Source organism: Microtus oregoni, unplaced genomic scaffold, assembly GCF_018167655.1.
Source record: "Microtus oregoni isolate MIOR12 unplaced genomic scaffold, Mior012 000004F_ref0000308, whole genome shotgun sequence".
NCBI lineage: Eukaryota > Metazoa > Chordata > Mammalia > Rodentia > Cricetidae > Microtus > Microtus oregoni.
In genome coordinates, this window is record NW_024543063.1 from 45,829,959 (window position 1) to 45,853,277 (window position 23,319).

Here is a 23,319-nt window from a genome sequence, read left to right on the forward strand (position 1 = left end):
GGAAACTTCTTTTCCAGACATTTTAATCAGAAACTTACAAAACATCAATGAGTTCTCTATACAAATTTTGCACAGAATACTTTAATATAATGCAGAGTAGTCTATATCTTTGGTCATCTTTCTGAATCTTATCTTTTCTTCCATACAATATATTCTGATCACCTCCTCCATCTCCTTATTTTATTGAGATGAGGTCTCAAGAATCCCAAGCTGGGTTTTAACTCAAGGATGGTCTTGAATTTCTGATCCTCTGCCTCTGCCTCCCGGGTGCTGGGATTAGACTTGTGCCACCATGACGTTTTTATATGATGCTGGGGATGGCACCCAGGGCTCTGTGCATGCCAGTCAAGCACTGTTCCAACTGAGCTCCATCCTAACCCTCTCATAACCTTTGTGAGATTGAAATCAGAGACCATTTTCCATTACATCTCCAGGAAAAAAAAAAAAAACCCAGGCACATAAACAGCTGCACAGGTGAGGTGAGAAATCAGTGCTAGGGAATTTTTCTGCTTGAAAACTTCAAAATAGCTTTGTTTTCAAAACTCTTATTTTGCTCAGTCTGCCAGAATGCTGCTCTAGAAATCAAAACTGAGACTCCAAGGTAAACTAAGACATAAACCTAGGAGTGTGTTTGGGGTGAGACATGAGGCCCGGGCGGTAGGGTAGGTATGCCCTTCCAGGGCTAATGGCATGGTGGAGTCATAAACAGAGCCGCCTGTCCTTTAAGATGCACACTAGCTCAGCCCAAGAATGAGGCCAAATAACAACTTTCTATGCAAAGTAGAAGCTTGTTCTGGCCATGTTCCTTTTAGATACGCCTTTAGATGAGAAGGCTGCCTGGCTGGGCTGCTAGTCCCTCTGTCAGATGCTCCACTTAGCCTCTTCTTTACTTGCTGCTCCTCCTGCTTCCCCAAAGCCTCCCTTCTGCTGAGTACCCTGCTCCTTAGTCAACAGAACTGCAAGCAACTGAGTTTTCAGCTCAGCCTTCAAATAAACCCTGCGGTTGTCAGGCAATGGAAGCCAAGACCACCAACTACCCCTCTGCCACCCATATCCTTTCAGAAAGGGGGAAGGCCATCAAAGAGGAGTGGCAAGTGGCCAGACTGTTGGGTGAAGGCCAGAGAGAAAGAACCTGTTGTTAGAAGCCTGACGTCCTTCCCTGCTGCTGGGGGTAGGGGAGGACAGACCGAATGAAACAGCACTTCTGACTTCAGCCGCCATCCCGGGGGCACAGACAGAGGGCAAGAAACAGGGCATAGAGCCAGCCACTGTAGGGCAGGAACAGAGGGCTGTTGAGCTAAGCTGATGACAGACTCCATCTATTAGCCCGAAGGCAGGTGTCTGGTCCTCCTGCCCTTAAGTTACCCAACTGCACGTGCCTGTTTCTGGGACTCTTGTATTTAGGCTCTGCCCTGCCCCCTTCAGTTCTCCAGTCAAAGGCTTCAGTTCTGGAAATCAAAGTTCTGAATGGGCATTGTGTAGATACTAGGAGTGGAAAGTACTAGAGACTTGCATATTTCTCGTGAGAGCCACGAAGAAGCTAAAAAGTAGCTTATACTGGGGGACGAGTGCACACGGCATTCCAGTTCAAAAGAGGTAAAGTCTTTGACCAGACTCTTTCAAAGATGCATGAGCTGACTGCAATTTTCTCTTGAAATCCAAGACCAAAGCATAAACAAAAAACAAAACCAAACAAAAATCATAGCCTCTCGTAACCCTGTAATCCTTTCCACAAACTTGGCCTTGTGGATTTCCTGGGTGCTTTGAAGGCACAGGGCTTGTGGAGTGTAAGGTCAGGAGAACCGGTCTTTGTCTCTGAGGGGAAACCATGCAAGCCTCAAAGTGTCCAGCAGGCTCTTTGCAGAAAGGTTATAAAATGACAGTTCCCAGAAGACAGGGATGTCCTGGTCCCTCAGAGTCTCCTGATGGGGTCTTCTCAGGATAAGTGCTCTTTACCCAACTCTCCCTGGGGCACAGGTACAGGAATGGAGGTCACTACTTGGTTCTGAAACACGAAGATTTTGATTCTTTCAAATACCCAGATGAAAATGAGCAGGATGCTGACATACTGAACCCAGGCAAACTTAATCATTTCCCAGAAGCCTGGCTGGTAAGTACAAAACGTTAAGGAGGCAATGGCCATACATAAGAAACAGTTACCCCCAAAGTTCAGGTCAGATGGGAAATAGAATATTTCAAATACTCTTAAGATAAAACGGATAAGCAGAGATTATTAACCTATAAATATGGATAATCCTGACCCAGAAGAATTGCTAAGAAAGAAGCAGAGACAGAAAATGGATTTTCCCTCCTGTGGGACTTCAGTCATTGTGTGGGGGCTACAGTGCAGCAGCAATTTCCTGTCTTATGAACCCCACATCTGTTCCTACTTGGGAGAGCGAAGGAACCCTTCCTTTCTTAGTGGGGCAGAGCCAGCACTGGCTGGCGAGCATAAAGGATATGAAATGACTTCCACAGGATACCGGATGACAGCGTCGATTATAAAGGGCGCTTCGGCAGCCCTGCCCACCAGCCAAATGGGGTTGGGGTCACTCAGGACGGTGGTAACTGCAACACAAGCATTAATCCTTAATCCAAAATATAAGTAGTCTTTAATACAGGGGGATATTCTGCATTCCAAAATGCAAAGAAATAAAAAGAGCAATTGAATTTACAAAGTTCTTACACATTATTTAAAATACTTGTCAAAATACTTCTGCTATGATATGTCAAAACCTAGCAAAGGATTGCTGTGGTCTGCCATTGCTGAAGAGCTAACTGAGGAAATTCTATGTTTCTAGAAAAAGTAGCAGTTGGAGTGCTATAGTGTGTAGGGGAAATATTTTTATTACATAGTTAAATAAGAATTTGTATCCCAAAGTGTTCCTCTTCTGTTTCTAAGACTTATTTGTGGGCGTGTGTTTGTGTGTTCACTTGTGTGTAATCTGTAGAGGCCAGATGTGTTGGATCCCCTGGAGTTGGTGTTACAGGCAGTTGTGCAGTTGTGAGCTGCCTAATATGGCTACTGGGAACCCCAGAAATGTGGAAAAGTAGCAGAATTTTTTTCTTTTCATTTTTTTTTTTTTGGACCTGGTTTCTCTGTGTAGCCCTGGCTGTCCTGAAACTCTGTCCCAGGCTGGCCTCAAACTCAGAGATCCTCCTGCCTCTGCCTCCCAAGTGTTGGGATTAAAGGCATGCGCCACTACCATCCTGCCAGTGGCAAGTACTCTTAACTGCTGATCCATTTCACCAGTCACGTCCTCTTTAAATATGTTTATTTATTTAATGTGTGTGCGTAGCTGTAGCAGCTCTCTCCCTCCACCACGTGAGTCCTAGGTATAGAACCTGGGTCATCAGGCTTAACTGAAAATGCTCTTACCCACCGAGCATCCCACTGGCTTCTTTCTTTATCTTTTCTTTTTCTTTCTTTTTTTTTTTTGACAGAGCCTCTGTAACTCAAGCTGGCCTCCTACTGGCTACATTGCCAAGGATGACCTTGAACTTCTGATCCTTCTGTTCAGCCTGCTGAGGGCTGGGGCTGCAAGTGTGTGTGCTACTGTGCTTTAGGCTTTATGTGGTACTGGCGACTGAACCCAGGGTATTGTACACACTAAGCAGGAGCTCTCAGCCTCCAAAAATGATAGTTGTATGAAACTACTTATATATAGACAAAGAGTGAATGGAATAAAGAGGAAAAGAGTTGATTTTCAGGCCAGTGGTTGTCAGATTTATTCAGAAATGCTGGAGTTGCAAGCCTTCCACATGGGCAATATCTGTGGTGTCCTCTATAATGTCTTGCTGTCAAGAAACAGTTTGATGCCTTTTAGTGAAAATGCTAGGCCACCAACCAGCCTGGTGTGCTCCATCAAGCATGGGATGCTCCTCCAGGGAACAAACACTATCTGTAGTCAGGTTACAGATGTGGACTGCCTGACACAAGTCATCAGCAGCTGTCTGGAAAACTGAGGACAGTAAATTGTCACTGGGTTTTTTTTTTTTTTAAATAGGTGTGCTATGAGGGATAAATCAATTAGGCTTAAATACACACTAATAAGAGAAAACCAGCTAGGCCAGTGATGGAATAAATAAGGAGAGTGATTGATCACTAGCCTGCTGGGCTACAGGAGAGGCGGCACGTGGGAAGGGATGTGGCTTTGAAGACAGGACACAGAGGACAAGTTCTGGCAAGCCCATCTACCTCCCATCACAGAGCCACCACTGGGTCTGTGATTGTCATCATGAAAACCATTCCAGTTGTCTGTTTTCATGGACCCCACAACCTGGGAAGTCTGAGGGCAGTGGCCCAGTGGCCTCTACTGGTAACTCACCGTTCCTCTCCTGATAGGCAGCAACAATGTGAGTGAGGTCGTAGTCATGGGCAAAAGGACTAGTGCCATTGATCACAGACACCTGGGGCAAGGCAAGAGGACAAACTATGAGCACCCCCATCCCCCTCTTCTTTCCACCCTGCTGCACACTCAGGCTCAATCCTGGAGACCACCCGAAGCCCAGACACCACACGCTTATTCTTGGGACCAATTGTTTCAGTAATCATTTTTAGAGTTTTGTTTTTCTTATTTATAGGTTTTATGTGTGTGTGTGTGTGTGTGTGTGTGTGTGTGTGTGTGTGTGTGTGGTACAGGTGCCCATGGAGCCAGGGGCATTGGATCCCCCTGGAGTTAGGGTTACAGGTGGTTATAAGCAACCGGATGCAGGTGCTGGGAACTGAAATTCTCTCCAGCTCTCTTTCAGTGAGCTTTTTTTTTTCAGGGATGAACAAATTCTTTTGCGGTGACAGAAATAAGGGCTGATGTCCACCACACACACACACACACACACACAGAGAGAGAGAGAGAGAGAGAGAGAGAGAGAGAGAGAAAGGCAGGAGCCTTTTGTGGGTTCAAAGAAGAGCAGAAGGGCCCATGCGTGTGGCCGGATGCAGCAAGGGGAATGAGGGAAGGACAAGAGGCCGCAGAGCTGGGAGACAGCTAAAGATTTTTTCCATGGGTCTAGGTTGTTTTTTTATATAAAAATAACACTTTTCCTCCCCTTTTTGTTCTAGGAAAACAGCTATGCTAACTGTGTAGCTTTAAGTTTGCCCCCTCCACCCCTGGTTCTGTTGGCAAGTGCCATGGCCATAGGGCTCTTGAATAGACAACGCTCAGGGCTGGCCAGTCAGGAAGCCACTACGGTGACTGAAAAACATGACTTAAATAAACCTCTTTTTTATTTCTGTTTGAGATGAGGCGTTGCTCATTTACACTATGGAGATTTAAAATGTGACATACAAACCTCTCTCTCTCTTTTTATTTCTGTTTGAGATGGGGTGTTGCTCAGTTACCCAGGCTAGTCTTTTTAATTCCTGCCTTCAAGTGATACTTCCACCTCAGTGTTCCAAGCAGGGGACAACTAGGCCAAGCATGCCACCACACCCAATCTGTAAACTTTCTCACTCTGGGCTGTCATATGTCACCTGCTCAGTAAGTGGTGACTCGTATTTTTTAAAAATGTATTTACATAGGCATTTTACAAGATCATTTGGAAGATGTGACGATCAGTCTTGATGGTCAAATTGCTTGTTCCGAGCAACACTTGGGAGTTTAGTAGAGCACACCTCTGGGTGTAAGGCATTTCCAGAGAAGTCTAAGACATGAGGGCTCAGACATGATCAACAGTCTGGCCCACCAATGGAGTCAATTGTGAACAGACATCGGGTGGTTTGGGGAGTGGAGCTCCTGAAGGTGGAGCCTGAAGGTTGGGGCCTGGTTGTCTTCAGGGACTGCATCTTGCTCTTGCCCCTGTCTGCTCTATTCTGCTTCCTGCTGGTCATAAAGTGAGCTCTTTTGTCTCCTTTCCCACCAGACTGGACTAAAACCTCTGAAACTGTGAACAAAATCAATCTCTCCTGCTTTAGGTTGCTTTTTCAGGTGTTTGGTCACAGAAAATGATAAACTAACACAGATACATTTGGAATATGTGTACCTGAAAACGGCAGTTTAGTTCCTCAATAAGAACATTCCCCCTCTTTTAAGGGTATAAACCAAGGTGTGTCTTTTATATATATTTTTAAAATTATTATTATTTATATGCGTGTGTGTTTCTGTGTGCTTTGTGTGTGAAGCACTAAGAAGGCCAGAAGAGAGTGTTGGATCCACTACAGATGGAAATACAAGCAATCGTAAGCTTCCACCTGGGTGCTGGAAATCAATCTTGGGTCCTCTGGAAGAACAATGCTCCTAACCACTGAGCCAACGCTCCAATTTCCCTTCTACATTTTGAAAGAATCTATGATGGGACTGGAGAGAAGAAAGTTCAGCAGTTAAGAGCACTGTTTGCTCTTCCAGAGAACCTGGGCTGGGATCCAACACTGCACATCTGTGGTGCACATACACACATTCTTCAAAGATCTAAATGCTATTTCTAAGCTTGAATTTCTCTTCCTTCAAATGATATGGTAAACATGGAAATGAAGGAGCTAGAACACAAGAAGCATGGTTACATTGTATCTGATATCCAGAGCTAGACCACAAGAAGCATGGTTACATTGTATCTGATATCCAGAGCTAAACCACAAGAAGCATCCTTACATTGTATCTGATATCCAGAGCTAGACCACAAGAAGCATCCTTACATTGTATCTGATATCCAGAGCTAGACCACAAGAAGCATCCTTACATTGTATCTGATATCCAGGCCTCGGTAGCTCAGTGGCTGCTTCTGCTGTAGCCTCAGATCGCCATTGACATACAACCGTGACCCAGGAACAGCAAAGGAGGACTGAAGAAACGCCATGCTCTGCATCACGAAGGTTGACATCCTCTGAAACCATAGAAAGAGAGATGTTACTGTCCAATCTGAGGAGCCTGGGGGCTTCACCAGCCACCTGTCTGCAGCTAAAACTGACAGGCCTGGCATACCTGGGCTAGTCCACCCAGGAACCTTTCTACCCAGAACCCTCTGACCTATTAATAGTTAATCAGATGATGTTAGGAATCTCTGCTCCAGTCTCATTCCCCCATTCCAAAACCCACCCTTCTTAGAAAGCCCACCAAGGGTTGGCTCCTCCCCCAGAGCTACTGAAGACCGCGCCTACAGGGTGTTTAAGACCTGGCACCTAGATCCCTGGCATAATTTCTCTCCTGCTTTCTTCCCCCAAGAACCACCCATGGGTGCTTTGCTCATTAAACCTGGACTTTTAATTCTGCCTGATCTGACTTACTGCATCAACAGAGAGATTTAATATCGGGGTACTGAAACCTTTCAAAATAATTTAATATTCAATTTGCCTATGTTAAGTCCCCAACAATATTCCATAAGAGCCATCTGTGGTGTGGTTGTCCCCAGAAAAGAGGAAAAGGAAAGGACTCAGAGAGGATTGACTCACATGCAGTTGGTAGGAGAAGGTCAGCATAAGCTGCACCCCGAAAACATGCTCCGTGGCTTGCAGGGGAAGTTCAAGTTTAAAATGTAACGCATCCATTTTCCCATCCTGGTTCCTGTCTTCTTCTCTGGTCTACAGAGGCCAAAGAAAGATTTACTTTTTAAAGAATTGTTATATGTTGGCAGGTGGTGGTGCACACCTTTAATCCCAGCATTCAGGAGGCAGAGGCAGGCAGATCTCTGAGTTCAAGGCCAGCCTGGTCTACAGAATGAGTTCCAGGACAATCAGGGCTACACAGAGAAATTCTGTCTCAAAAAACAAACAAACAAGCATTTTTATTTATTTATGTATATGTGTGTCTGTGAATATGAATATGATGAATATGCACATGTGTGTGTGTGTCGCTGGATGTCCTAGAGCCTGAGTTAAAGGTAACTGTGAGGGGCTGGAGAGATGACTCAGAGGTTAAGAGCACTGACTGCTCTTCCAGAGGTCATGAGTTCAATTCCCAGCAACCACATGATGGCTCACAACCATCTGTAATGAGATCTGGTGCCCTCTTCTGGTATGTGTGAAGCAGAATGTTGTACACATAATAAATAAATAAATTTAAAAAAAAAAGATTAAAAAAAATAAAGGTAACTGTGAGCTTCCTGATGAAGGTGCTGGAACTTAACTCAGGTCCTCTGCAAGAACAGTCTGCACTCTTAATCATGGAGTCATGTCTCCAGCCCTCAGAGAGATATTCATTTTTCCTCCCCCTCCCCCCTCCCATTCCTTTTGTTCTTCCTCTAGAGTGCTAAAGATTGAACCTAGGACCTGCAAAATGTTCGGCCAATACCACTCTGTGAAGAAGAGTTGTTTCTCCTGTAAGCAGGGTTGGGGTTTCAAGATTGCTGCTTTCCAAGCCCTGCAGTGATTTCTTTCCCTCAGGGCAACAATGTCCTTTTCTTAGGCTTGGTACCATCTACTGTCCTTGTCCTAGTTCAGCAGCTTTTCCAGGGGAGGAGGCAACTGTGCCAACAGGGTTGCTGATAGAGTCACGGAGGCACTTAGATACCAGTCAAGGTGCATGGGATGGGAGAGCGGCTGCCAGGGCTTCTGTGAGTAACTTCTGCCGCGATAAGGAAGACGGCCGCGCTAATTCAGGTTTCTATTGCTGTGAAGAGACACCTTGACTATGGCTACTCTTATAAAGGAAAACATTAATTGGGTCTGACTTACAGTTCATAGGTTTAGTCCATTGTCATCATGGGGGCAAGCATGGTAGCATGCAGGCAGACAAGGTGTTAGAGAAGGAGCCTGAGCATTTGCATTAAGCCTGAGCACTTCGAAGAGGAAAAACAAGTCAACTGCCTGATTAAAGTAAGCATGATTTTGGTCTGGGTGCCCCTGAGACTAGCCGGTCTACCTGCTTTTCCCTAAGGTGAGAGCACTCGTATACATAAAAAATGAATGAAATTTATGCCCTGGCAATGCTGAAGCATGCATGGATAGCCCATATATGGCGGTTCTGTTGAGCTTGTCCATATTGGGTTTCATGGTCTAAGTTGATGAGGATGACTGACCAGATCTCTTTCTCAAAGGGGCACCACATCTCATTACAGATGGTTGTGAGCCACCACGTGGCTGCTGGGAATTGAACTCAGGACCTTCAGAAGAGCAGGCAGTGCTCTTAAACGCTGAGCAATTTCTCCAGAGCCTTATACACTAAATAGATTTTTATAAAAGAGAAAAAGTCCAAAGATACAGAGAAACCCTGTCTCAACCCCCCCCCCCAAAAAAAAAGAAAAAGAAAAAGAAAGAAAAGGAAAGAAGAAACCTTAGCTTGGGCAAACAGCAACTTGTTTAACTATTTAATTACAAACCGAAATCTTAACCTGTCCAGGAACTTTTTTTTTCCTTCTAGACAGGGTTTCTCTGTGTAACAGCCTTGCCTGTCCTGAAACTTGCTCAGTAGACCAGGATGGTCTTGAATTCACAGAGATCTGCCTGCCTCTGCCTCTTGAATGCTGGGATTAAAGGCATGCGCCACCACCACCCAAAGGAATTTATTCTTAACTGTCCTAACTGCAAACGGAAACCTGTTTTGGTCTCACAGGAGGTGGAGAGTTAATTCATCAATTAAGAGCACCGTGTGCTGCTCTTCCAGAGGACCTGAGTTTGGTTCCCAGCACTCGCACTAGGGGCCTCGCAACCACCTGTAACTCTAGGTCCAGGGAACCCAATGCCGTCTTGTCTCCATAGGTACTTACACTCACGTGCATGTATCCACATAGGTGTACACATACACACACACACACACACACACACACACACACACACAGAGAGAGAGAGAGAGAGAGGGAGAGAGAGAGAGAGAGAGAGAAAGAGAGAGAGAAAACAAAATCAAAACAAAAACATCCCCAAAAAACAAAACCCCAAAGATGCTGGGCAGAAAACATCATTTCGCATGAACGTAGCGTTCTACTGGGAAGATCAAATAAATAAAAGCCAAATGATTACAAAACAGCACCAGGTAATTGCCCAGTGACACAAAGAAAAATCAAGTAGGTTAAAATTGGAGAATTAAGAGGGTAAAAATTAACAAAAATGGGAAGTTGTGGTGACATCTTGTTTGTGCTTCAACAAATAAAGCTTGCCTGAAGATCAGAGTGTGGAGTTCGCCACGCTAGTTAGCCATAGAGACCAGGCAGTGGTGGCTCACACCTTTAACCCCAGCACTGGAGAAACAGAGGCAGATGGATCTCACAAGAGGAGACAGGAGCTCAAGATATTCGGTCTGAGGATTCATGGAAACAGGATATTGCTCCCTTTAGTTTAAGGACTCAGTAAAAAAAAAACAACAAAAAAAGTCTCTCTAGCCGGGCGGTGGTGGCGCACGCCTTTAATCCCAGCACTCGGGAGGTAGAGGCAGGCGGATCTCTGTGAGTTCGAGGCCAGCCTGGTCTACAAGAGCTAGTTCCAGGACAGGCACCAAAGCTACAGAGAAACCCTGTCTCGAAAAAACTAAAAAAAAAAAAAAAAAAAAAAAAAAAAGTCTCTCTAGTGCCTGGCTCCTTTACTTCTCTGATCTTTCATCCTTTACCCTGACATCTGACCCAGGTTTTTATTTTTAAGACCACTTAGAACTCGTGTGCAGGAAGTGTTTGGGATGATCTACCTTGCTGGCGCCCGGGGAGTAGAAGCTCTAGGACATCTGGGGCACGAGTGGAGGGTGACCCAGGCTAACCAAGGGTCTGTGTACAGACTGTAGGTGGCATCAGGGCACCTGGACAGTGAGAAAGGTTGAGGAAGAAGAGGTTCCTTGCATATGGATGAGTCAAAGTTGACTTCCAAAGACATACTTCTGCCAGCAAGGCTTCACCTTTTAAAGGCTCTACAACCTTCCCAAACAACGCCAACAACTGGGCACTGTTGGGCAATATGATTTCAAGCTGTGTTGCTTTTGTTTATGCTGCATTTGTTTAACTCTGTGAAGCTGTGATTCTTTGCCTGTCTAAAACACCTGATGATATCTAATAAAGAGTTGAAAGGCCAATAGCGAGGAAGGAGAAGGCTAGGTGGGGCTGGCAGGCAGAGAGGATAAATGGATGGAGAAATCTGGGAAGAAGGAGGAGCAAGAGAACAAGGAGAGGAGAACTTCAGGAGCCAGTCAGTCAGCCACAGATTGAGAGTGAAAGAAAGATATACAGAAGTAGGAAAAGGAAAAGCTCAGAGGAAAAAGGTAGTCAGGATAATTTAAGAAAACCTGGCAAGAAACAAGTTTTTTTTTTTTTAAAAAAAGCTGGGAATTTATAAGAAAGAATAAGCCTCCATGTGTGTGACTTACTTGGGAGCTGGGTGGTGCCCCCCCCCGAAAAGAGTCACAAAGAGTTAAGAGTAGGGGCTGGAGAGATGGCTTGACAGCCTTGATTCTGCTCTAGGCAGCTCCCAGGGTCTCAAATCCTCCTGCTTTGTTTTGTTTTTTAACATTTTAAAGTCTGTTTTTTGTGGTAGGGGCATTGTTTTTTGGGGATTTTGTTTTGGTTTTTCAACACAGGGATTCTCTATGTAGTCCTGGCTATCCTGCAACTTGCATTGTAGAACTGTATGGCCTCTAACTCATAGAGATCCACCTACCTCTACATCCCGAGTGCTGGGATTAAACTTGTGTGTGCTATCACCACCCAGCCTTTTTTCCCCTTAATTTTAGATTTATTTTATGTATATGAGTGCTTTTAAAAAACCACAAAAACTGGGGGCTGGAGAGATGGCTCAGTGGTTAAGAGCTTTGCCTGCTCTTCCAAAGGTCCTGAGTTCAATTCCCAGCAACCACATGTGTTCACAACCATCTGTAATGAGATTTAGTGCCCTCTTCTGGCCTGCAGGGTTACATGCAGGCAGAACACCGAATACATAATAAATAAATCTTTAAAAAAAAAAAAGTTAAGAGTAAAGAATCAAAAAAGTAAACCAACAACTACCATGCACCAAGTGTTCAAACATGAGCCTAAGGAGGACATACCATGTTCAAACCCTGACAGTGACTGATACAATGATAAAAGTAGTCATCCAGAAGGGCTGGAGAGACGGCTCAGCTGTTAAAGCACTGGCTGCTCTTCCAGAGGACCCAAGTTCAGTTCCCAGCATCCACATGTAGGCTCACAACCATCTGTAACTCCAGTCCCATGGGATCCATTGCGGGCTTCTGAGGACATGGCATATACACGGTACAGACATACATGTGGGCAAAACATCCACACACATAAACTAAGTATATTTTAAATTTTTTTAAAGAGTAGGCATGAATGAGTTAATACCTCAACAATAATTTTAGTTCAGTTCCTAAAATCTGATTGGTATCTAGTTAAGAAAATTCATAAATCACACCATTCTTTTATGAAACATATGTAAAATTTGGAACTTTAAAAATTATATTTATGGGGCTGGATGGCTCAGAGGTTAAGAGCTCTGGCTGTTCTTCTAGAGGTTCTGCATTTAATTCCTAGCATCCACACGACATGGCAGCTCACAGTAACTCCAGTTCCAGAGGATCTGGTATCCTCACACTGACATACATGCACATAAAATAAAAATAAATAAAGTTTAAAGATTACATTTATGTGTGTGTGTGGAGGCACATGAGCAGAAGTCAGAGGATGCTTACATGACAGTTCTCTCCTACCGTGCCGGTGCCGGGGATGAAACACAAGTTATCAGGCTTGGTGGTGAGCACCTTTCCCTGCTTGGCCAGTTAACTGGCTCAGTGTGTGTGTGTGTGTGATAAGATTTTATTTATATATTTATTTATTTATTTATTTATTTATTTATTTATTTATTATGTATAGTGTTCTGCCTGCATGTAACCCTGCAGGCCAGAAGAGGGCACCAGATCTCATTACAGATGGTAGTGGGCTACAGTGTGGTTGCTGGGAATTGAACTCAGGACCTCTTGGAAGAGCAGCCAGTGCTCTTAATCTCTGAGCCATCTCTCCAGCCCCCAGTTTTTGTGGTTTTTTAAAAGCACTCATATACATAAAATAAATCTAAAATTAAGGGGAAAAAAGGCTGGGTGGTGATAGCACACACAAGTTTAATCCCAGCACTCGGGATGTAGAGGTAGGTGGATCTCTATGAGTTAGAGGCCATACAGTTCTACAATGCAAGTTGCAGGATAGCCAGGACTACATAGAGAATCCCTGTGTTGAAAAACCAAAACAAAATCCCCAAAAAACAACGCCCCTACCACAAAAAACAGACTTTAAAATGTTAAAAAACAAAACAAAGCAGGAGGATTTGAGACCCTGGGAGCTGCCTAGAGCAGAATCAAGGCTGTGACTGCTGAACACTTTCCCAAATTAGCAACTACAAAGCCAACTCCCAATGTTGGTCAAACCTTGCCCTAAAAACCAGGGCTTCCAATTGGGAGGTGGTGGCTCAGGCCTTTAATCCCAGGACTCAGGTTCCACCACCCAGAGGCAGCTGGATCTCTGTGCGTTTGAGGCCAGCCTGATTTACAGAGTTCTAGGACAGCCAGGGCTGTTACACAGAAAACTCTGTCTCAAAAAAACCAAAAGCAACTATACTATGGCTTCCTTGACTCCTTGGACAGTTTTTCAGACATGGTGAAGGGTGAAGCCAGCCTAGGTCTATGTTCAGAGTAAAAGTATTTCACTGAATAGGATTAAGCATTTAAAATGTGGATTTTTTTTTATTGTATCCTGCTATGTATTGATACCCAGACTTGCTTGTTGAACTTGCGGTCCTCCTGTCCAGCCTTGTGAGTAGTGGACAGTACAGCCATGCACCATTAGGCTCAGCTGGACACTGGTCAAACGAAGCCCAGGGCAAATGACCCCTCCTGTGTCTACGTCTTCATATGGAGAATGACAGCATGGCCTCTACCTCCCAGGATTACTGTGAGAATAAAGGTTATATACATTGTTTTCAAACTTAGTAGTTAACATTTACTGTTCATTACAAGCCAAACACTGTAGAAAGGACGTTAGATATGCTATCTAACAATAAAGTGCTTATCCTGTGTACAGGTTCATAGGGTAGGAAGATAAGCCTTAGTAAGTCAACAGGGAGTTTTACCACCATCACTTGTGTCCACGTCGCTAGGCTACTGTCTGTCTGCCTTTTTTTTTTTTGAAACATTTAACAGCTTTTTAAAAGTTTTATACATTTTTTATTTATTTATTTTATTTTTTTTCGAGACAGGGTTTCTCTGTGGTTTTGGAGCCTGTCCTGGAACTAGCTCTTGTAGACCAGGCTGGTCTCGAACTCACAGAGATCACCTGCCTCTGCCTCCCGAGTGCTGGGATTAAAGGCATGCGCCACCACCACCGGGCCACATTTTTTATTGATATTTATTGAGCTCTACATTTTTCTCTGCTCTCCTCCCTGTCTCTTCCCTCCCTTCTTCAGTCCTCCCGCAAGGTCCCCATGCTCCCAGTTTACTCAGGAGATCTTGTCTTTTTCTACTTTCTATTTCCCACATAGATTAGATCTATGTAAGTCTCTCTTAGGGTCTGCACTGTTGTCTAAATTCTCTGGGATTGTGGTTTGTAGGCTGGCTTTCTTTGCTTTATGTTTAAAAACACCTATGAGTGAGTACATGTGATAATTGTCTTTCTGTGTCTGGGTTACCTCACTCAAAATAATGTTTTCTAGCTCCATCCATTTTCCTGCAAAATTCAAGCTGTTGTTATTGTTTTCTGCCATGTAGTACTCCATTGTGTAAATGTACCACATTTTCTTTATCCAATCTTCAGTTGAGGGGCCTGCTTTATGAACACTGGAGACACAATTCACATCCTATAAAACCTACTCTTTTTTCTTTTAAATATTTATTTATTTATTATGTATACAATGTTCTGTCTGTGTGTATGCCTGTAGACCAGAAGAGGGTGCCAGACCTCATTATAGATGGTTGTGAGCCACCATGTGGTTGCTGGGAAATGAACTCTGGACCTTTAGGAAGAGCAATGCTCTTAACTGCTAAGCCATCTCTCCAGCCCAAAACCTACTCTTTAAAAAAATAAAAAAAGGGGGCTGGAGAGGTGGCTTGGCAGTTAAGAGTTCTTACTGCTGGGCGGTGGTGGTGCACGCCTTTAATCCCAGCACTCCGGAGGCAGAGGCAGGTGGATCTCTGTGAGTTTGAGGCCAGCCTGGTCTACAAGAGCTAGTGCCAGGACAGGCTCCAAAGCTACAGAGAAACCCTGTCTCGAAAAACTAAAAAAAAAAAAAAAAAAAAAAAGATCTAAAAGTGTTCTTACTGCTTTCAGAGAACATGGGTTAAATTCTAGCACTCACAGGGCAGTTCACAACCATCTGTAATTTTAAGATCTTGCCATTCTCACACAGACATACATGTATGCAAAACACCAATGCACAAAAAATAAAAGAAAATAGATTATAAAAAATAACCAAAGGTGGGCTGAAGATTTAGTTAGTTGAGTTTTGGTTGAGCATGCATCAAGCCCTGGGCTCAGTTCTCAGTACCATATAAGGCAGGTGTGGTGAGGTGCTTGTAATCCCAGAATACAGGAGGTAGACACAGGAGGATCAGAAGTTCCAATCTGATCTGGGCTATATGAGGCCTTGTCTCAAAATAATAATAATAAAAATATATCTACTGTGTGAGCAGTGTCCAGCTGGGCACGGCAGGGCATGCCTGTATCATCAGCTATTAATGACGCTGTGTCAGGAGGACCATAAGTTCAGCAAACCAGCCTGGATATCAATACACACAGAGCAAGACATCTCAAAAAATTCATGTCTGTGTTTTATATACTTAATCCTACCCAGTGAAAAGCATGTCATTACATATCACATGTATGCACATATACATGTATGGCTGGGAGGTGGTGCAGTGGCTGTGAAAGCATGCGGAACTGAGTTTGGAAAACAGCATCCATGTAGAAAGCTGTGTGTGTGCCTGTACACCCATCGCTGAAGGAAGAGAAGACCAGAGGCTCTTGGGGCTTACTGACCACCAGCCTATGTCCAGGTTTGGAATTAAACCCTGTCTCAAGGGAATAACATAGAGAGTGATTAAGTGGAACACCACATCTTCCTCAGGTCTCTGTGCGTGTGCATGGGTGTGCACACCTGATTACATATATGTGAATATACCCTATATAGCCCACATAACTCCCATGCATGCATACGCATGCGCACACACACAAGCACAAACACACACACAGACATACACACACACAAAATATGTAACAGTGAGATTCGCCTGCCTCTGGCTCTTGAGGGCTGGGATTAAAGGCATGCACCACAACTGCCAGGTGGATTTTTTCTAATTGACATTTTCTAGATTTGTTTGTTGTTTTTTATTGACATTTCCTAGATTTTTTACTTTAAAACTATTTTGTAGAGTGTCCGCTAATTTCTTCTTTGGTACTTAGAGTCTTTAATTCATTAAAAAATATTTATTTTATTTTTCTTTATGTGTATGTGAGTGTGTGTGTGTGTGTGTGTGTGTGTGTGTGTGTGTGTTTGCATAGGAATGATAATTCCTGCAGAGGCCAAAAGAGAGCATCAGATCTCCTGAAACTGAAATTAGGGTTGGTTGTTAACACCTAAGATGGGTGCTGGGAACTGAACTCAGGTTCTCTGCAAAAGCAGCAAGCACTCCCAACCACTGAAGCCATCTCTCCAGTACCAGTGATTAATTTGTAAGTACAACTTGAAGGCATTCCCAAGCCAAGCACTCAGCCAGAAGAGAAGCAAATAATTTTCCAAACAATCATAAATAAGAGATGAGAGAGTTGGGGGTGGGAGGGAACTGCAGGGGTTAAACAGCCATGGCTTAACTTAACTGCCTTTTTCAGAGGACCAGGGTTTGATTCCCAGAATCCACATGGTAGCTTACATCTCTCTGTAACTCCAGCTCCAGGGATCCAACACCCCGGTTTAGCCTCCGTGGACACTGCATCCAATGGTACAGAGCCATATATGCAGGCAAAACAAAACAGCCACACACATAAATGAATAACCTTTAAAATTTGTTTTAAAAGAGAGATTTAGGAAAAGGAATTGTGTTTTACTTTTTTTTAAGGCAGGGTCTCACTTTAGCTCTGCCTGAACTGTAACTTGCTGTGTAGCCCAGGTTAGCCTTAAACTCATGATGATCCTCATACTTTAGCCTGCCAAGTGCTTTACAGATATGAGCCACCACATCTGGTGTGTTTTGGGAGTGTATGAGCGTTTGTGTGTGTGTGTGTGTGTGTATGAGTGTTTGTGTATGAGTGTGTGTGTGTATGAGTGTGTGTGTGAGTGTGTGTGTGTATGAGTGTGTGTGTATGAGTGTGTGTGTATGTGTGTGTGTATGAGTGTGTGTGTGTGTGTGTGTGTGTAAGGGATTGAACCCAGAGGCTTGCACTTGTACTCTACCACTGAACAACATCTGTAGTCTAAGGCCTCTGTTTTACAGCTGTGAAAAATATCCAGGCTGGGGCTGTAGCTCAGTGGTAAAATGCTTGCCTAGCACCATAAGGCCTTAGGGTAGAGCCCATCTTTCCAAACAAACAAAACAAAAGGAACGCAGCACATCCCTCCAGCACTAAAGAGAACTGGTCTTGGCTCCTTCAATTTGAAACTAGACTCCAGGACCAGAAGTGGAGGAAGATGAGGGGCAGCGCTCTCAAGGGAAGGCTTCTGGTTCTAGAGATAAGACGCCAACTCCAGCCCAGTGAGCTACCAGCCAGTTGTAGTGAATGAGTTAGGAAAAAGAGAGAAAGCACGAAGCCCAATATTTATCCTGCTTTGGTGATCACTTTAACTTTTCACCGTTTTTTTTTAATATTTATTTATTTATTTTGTATATAATATTCTATTTGTGTGTAGAATTTTCTATTTGTCTGTCTATTTCTACAGGCCAGTAGAAGGCACCAGACCTCATTACAGATGGTTGTGAGCCACCATGTGGTTGCTGGGAATTGAACTCAGGACCTTTGGAAGAGCAGGCAGTGCTCTTAACCGCTGAGCCATCTCTCCAGCCCCTCCACCGGTTTTTAGACTCAAGTATCAAGAAGTACATAAGAGCTGGGCGATGGTGGCGCACGCCTTTAATCCCAGCACTCGGGAGGCAGAGGCAGGCGGATCTCTGTGAGTTCGAGGCCAGCCTGGTCTACAGAGCTAGTTCCAGGACAGGCTCCAAAGCCACAGAGAAACCCTGTCTCGAAAAAACAAAACAAAACAAAACAAAAAAAAGAAGTACATAAGAGAACAACGGAAACGTAAAGAGAAGAAAGAAAAAAACCTTCCCCCAAAAATTTAAGACATAAACACACTATGTTTGCCAGGCGTGGCAGCAAACAGCACTTGAAGATCATCATTCTGAGGACAGCCTAGGCCTACATAGTGAGTTAATTTGATCCTGTCTCAAAAACAGACTAACAGGCAGCTGGAGAGATGGCTCAGAGGTAAAGAACACTGGCTACTCTTCCAGAGGTCCTGAGTTCAATTCCCAGCACCCACACAGTGGCTCACAACCATCTGAAATAAGATCTGGTGCCCTCTTCTGTACTGTAGGTAGGATACATGCAGGAAGAACCCTGTATACATAAAAATAAAAATCTTTAAAAACAAAACAAAACAGACTAACATCAACTGACAAGCAAAATATCACTGTTAGAATAAACCTAGGATGAATTTTGTTTAAAGTTATATATAAGCTTGTATTGACTCCAGGGCCTCACACATATGCAGGCATTCTCCAGTGAGCTACTCTTACAGTCTGGAGAAAAAGCTGTTTTTGCTGGGCTGTGGTGGTGAACGCTTTTAATCCCAGTGCTTGAAAGGCAGAGGTAGGCGGATCTCTGTGAGTTTGAGACCAGTCTCGTCTACAGAGTGAGTTTCAGGACAGGCCCCAAAGCTACACAGAGAAACCCTGTCTCAAAAAAAAAAAAAAAAAAAAAGTTTCCACATTTTTTTCCTCTTAAGTGTGGAACTGAATCCATCCAGTGAATACACGGGAAATGCATCAGAGCACAGGTTCTCAACCTGTGGGTCGTGACCCCCTTGGGGTCACATCAGATATCTACAGTACCGCTCATAATAGTAACTAAGTTAGTATGAAGTAGCAACAAAAATAATTTTATGTTTGAGGGTCGCCGCAACATGAGGGACTATATTAAAAGGGTCACAGCATTAGGAAGGTTGAGAACCACTGCATTAGAAGCTCAAGACTAAAAATGAGGTCAGGTGTGGTGGGCCTTGCTCAATCAAGTACTTAGTAAGAGAAGGCAGGAGGATCACCAGTTCACGGCCAACCTGGGCTACACTGCAAAGCCCTGCCTTAGGGATCAATGAATGAATGGAGGGCTGGGAGTGGGCAGAACGCTTGTCTAGCCATTCTGAGACCCCAGATTGGCCTGCCAGAATCACAGTAAATAAATAAGTAGTAAAAACAGGCATGGTGGCCCACAACTGCAATCCCAGCACTGGGCAGGCACAGGTAAGCACAGGAGTTCAAAGTCTTTAAGGTCATCCTCAGCTACAAACCCAGTCCCAAGTCTTTAAGGTCGTCCTCAGCTACAAACCCAGTCCAAAGTCTTTAAGGTCATCCTCAGCTACAAACCCAGTTCCAAGTCACCTTGGGCTACAAGTCACACAGTCTCAAAAAAAAAAAAAAAAAAAAAAGCCAAAAAACAAAAACCCAAACAAACAAAAACAATACAAAACAAAAAACCAAAGGGGGTGGTGCTGGTGGCGTGAGACTTAATGATTTAAAGAATAAAGGAGGGGGCTGGAGAGATGGCTCAGAGGTTAAGAGCACTGGCTGCTCTTCCAAAGGTCCTGAGTTCAATTCCCAGCAACCACAAGGTGGCTCACAACCATCTGTAATGAGATCTGGTGCCCTCTTCTGGTGTGCAGACATCCATGCAGACAGGAAAAAAAAAAGAATAAAGGAGTTCAGTGGTGTTACAAAAAAATCCACATGATTTCCAAAGCAAAAACTTTTACCCATTACCTGATAAGTGCACTTAGAAACGCTGGTTAAATACCATTTGTTTGGATGCACCTCCATTTCTCTTCCGAGTGTTCTCTACTGACTCCCCGAGGAAAGCTGGAGCCTGAGCCCCCCTCTTCCCACCAGCCCCTGTCACACACACTCCTCTCTCTTCCCTTCAGTTGGGCTAGACCCATACTTTGGTCAGTCATTATTCCGGGTGGGAACCAGGACTATGCAAGTCCTGTTCACTATGCTGACTGCATTTCCTTCCTTCCTTTTTCTTATGCTTTATTTCCCTGCAATTAACAATTATTTTATTGCTTGCCTCATTTTCTTTGTGTGCATAAATTTCAACAGAAAGCTCCTGTTGACATTGAAAGGTGTATGACTTAAGTCTGGTCATGCCATGTAGTCCAGCTTCTTGGGGTGCTGAAGTGGACTTATTGCTGCAGGCAACGTAACAATAACCCATCTTGAAAAGAACACAAAAGGTATAAGATTTAGACAAAATTTTGTTATTCAAATATTCTTTTTGTTGTTGTTGTTGTTTTTTTTGTTTTTGTTTTTTTTGTTTTTGTTTTTTTTTTTTTTTGTTTTTTCGAGACTGGGTTTCTCTGTGGTTTTGGAGCCTGTCCTGGAACTAGCTCTTGTAGACCAGGCTGGTCTCGAACTCACAGAGATCCGCCTGCCTCTGCCTCCCGAGTGCTGGGATTAAAGGCGTGCGCCACCACCGCCCGGCTGTTGTTGTTTTTTCGAGACAGGGTTTCTCTGTAGCTTTGGTGCCTGTCCTGGAACTAGCTCTTGTAGACCAGTCTGGCCTTGAACTCCTAGAGATCCGCCTGCCTCTGCCTCCCGAGTGCTCGGATTAAAGGTGTGGCCACTACTGCCCGGATTTCAAATATTAATTCTAATAGTGAAAAACTGGGGCAAATTAAAAAAAAAAAAACAAGGAGTAAGTAAGGGTGGGTAGTGAGATAGCTCAGTAGTTAACCCTGAAAAATCTGAGCTGGACCACTGAGACAGTGGAAAAAGAAAGCTGACTCCTCCCGACTTCACATGCCAGGGTCATGTTTTTTTGAGACAGAATGGGCTTGTGCTTGCTGCATAGCCCAGGGAAGGGGGCAATCCTCCTGCCTCAGCTGGGATGATAAGTGCAGGTTAGAAACAGACAAAATTTTACCAACAAATAACGATTAAGTTTATCACTTGCCCATGTCATTAAATAATCTATAGACCTTAAAACTAATAAGGTTGGTTAACAAGTAGATGCCTTACCAACCACAGTGAAGCTTTCTGAATTAGAGTTTGTGTATGGCTATCCTCATGACCAACAAGACTTTAATATTTTGAAGTTCTTATTTAGCTGTTGGTGGAAAAGTGAATCCCTCCCCCCATCAGCTACACAAGTTAGCCTTATAGGGTTAATAACAGTGTCGGAAAGGATCCACGTCTGAAAGTAGGAAAGCCAGATGTCCCATGCGTCTAAAGGAAAGTATTTTCGGGATACGAACGGAAAGGGATGACTGTAAGGAAGCATTTGACTTATGCGAAAGTAAACATTAACCGGCAGACAGTAAAATGCTTGCTTCAGTTTCACGGAAGACAGCTGCCCTATGGAGCTGGGGGCTGAGCCCAACCCTGACAGGCGTGGCTTCTCCACAGCGTGAGCCGAGCCGAGAACTCAACCAACCAGCGCTTGCCCCACCCCTACCACCCAGGTCCAGTCTGCATAAAAATGTTGGCACTTTCTGTACTTGCTGGAGTTTACAGAACTTGGCCTTCAAGTCCCTAAAGGGGCTTTCACTGCCACCTTCCCATTCAGAAGAGAGCAGCACCAGAGACAGGCTGCGCCCTGGCATCTGCGCTCTTGTCAGACAAACACACCGACTGCATGACTGACTTTCTGGGAATACCTGGATCAGCTAAGTAAAACACAAGTATTATCTAGAAAGTTAAACATGCGAAGGCCAAAGTGACTGTTTCCAACCGCTGTGGTTCCTTGAGATCCAAGCTGTGAGGCTGGGAATGTGGCTCAGTGGTAAAGTGCTCTCATGGAGATGCACAGTCCTGGTTTGATTCCCAGCACCTCATAAACTCTAGCACAGCGTAGCATAACTGAAATCCCAACACTGGGAAGGTGATGGCCAGAGGATCAGATGCTGAAGGTCGCTTTTGGCTATATAGTTTAAGACCAGACTGGGATACATGAGCCCTCCCTCTACCCCCAAAAAAGACCCAACGTGGGATCCCTGGAACTCGCCCCATCTTGTCCCCCAGGGCCCCAGGCGGGAACCACGCACCGACACGAGCGGGATGCGCAAGTGAACTCCCTGCAGCCGGTTGAAGGTGGGGAACGTGCTCCAGGCGAGAAAGGCTCCGGGTTCGGGTCCCAGCAGGGCTACGAGCAGCACTTGGTGCTGGAAGCGCACGCTCGGCTGCTCCTCGTAGCTGCTCCTCTTCAGCCAAAACCCTGCGGGAGACAAGGCGGGTTGGGGAGCCAGGTCTAGAGAGCCGGCCTGGGCCAGCGGGCCGCGCCGATGCATGTGTCTCTCCAAGCCCGGGCAGGCTCACCGTGGGTCCGGAAGGCCACCAGCAGAGGGGGGATGTAGGTGAGCGCGGTGGCCAGTAGCAGGAAGAGAGCGGCCTTGGAGCAGAGCCCAGCGCGGTAGCCACGCTCGGCCGGATGGGAGAAGAGCTGGTACAGCGCCATGAGCACAGGGCCGCAGCGCCGAGTCTCCACGGCAACCGATGGCGGGCAGAGCAACCAATCACAAGCACGCAGGACTTTAGGAGAGGTGGGGCTAGCGGGAGGTTGTACTGGATTAGATAGTAGATGCATTTTATGCGGTGCCTGCGGTCTCTTCAAGAAAACAACAAAGCCAATATTTCCACTCACTGAAGTCTGTGTCAACAATTATATGAAACCAGAAGTGCATAGAAGTTAACTTGGTAAACTTCTCCCCACGGGTCATCTGTTAACGCACAACATGTGGACGGTGGATGTTGCTTAGTTGGCAGAGGGCTAGCCTACCTGCAGAAAGCCCTGAAATTCATCCCCAACACTTCATTAAACCCGGCACAGTGGTCCACATCTGTAATACCTGCACCCCGTAGGATGGAGGCTGGAGGAACAGAAGTCCGAGATCATCTTTGGCTACATTGTGAGTTGGAGGCCAGCCTGGGATACACCAGACTTTGTCTCAATACAAAAGCTCCAATGTTCATACTGAAGTCCAGTCATTCACATAACAAGGCGAAAGCCCTGTAGCCAGCCAGGTACTTTTGCCTTCAAATTGAGTTCTGTTTCTACCATACCACACAGCAGGAAAATCGGAAAACAGACACGAATCCCATGGTTGTTCAGATGTTAGAGGTAATTAACTACATGGGTTCTTCTGATGTGCGTAATTAGGTATAATAAGTGTTGGTAGCATATTCTGCAAAGTTAGCATTTGCTGATCGATTATGTGAATACTTACTAATT

At 44.7% G+C, this 23,319-nt stretch overlaps 1 protein-coding gene across 1 annotated transcript; it reads right to left on the reverse strand.

The window, feature by feature from the left end:
* Positions 1-402: 402 nt before the first annotated feature.
* Tmem231 (transmembrane protein 231) lies at positions 403-22,553 on the reverse strand. The gene is made up of 7 exons (XM_041650870.1): positions 22,407-22,553; positions 22,136-22,305; positions 7,385-7,513; positions 6,676-6,819; positions 4,329-4,410; positions 2,463-2,568; positions 403-2,114 (listed from the first exon to the last, which is right to left on the reverse strand). Exons 1-7 carry the CDS (start codon positions 22,543-22,545, stop codon positions 1,937-1,939), a joined length of 948 nt encoding a protein of 315 aa, XP_041506804.1. The 5' UTR covers positions 22,546-22,553; the 3' UTR covers positions 403-1,936.
* Between the last annotated feature and the right edge of the window lie 766 nt (positions 22,554-23,319).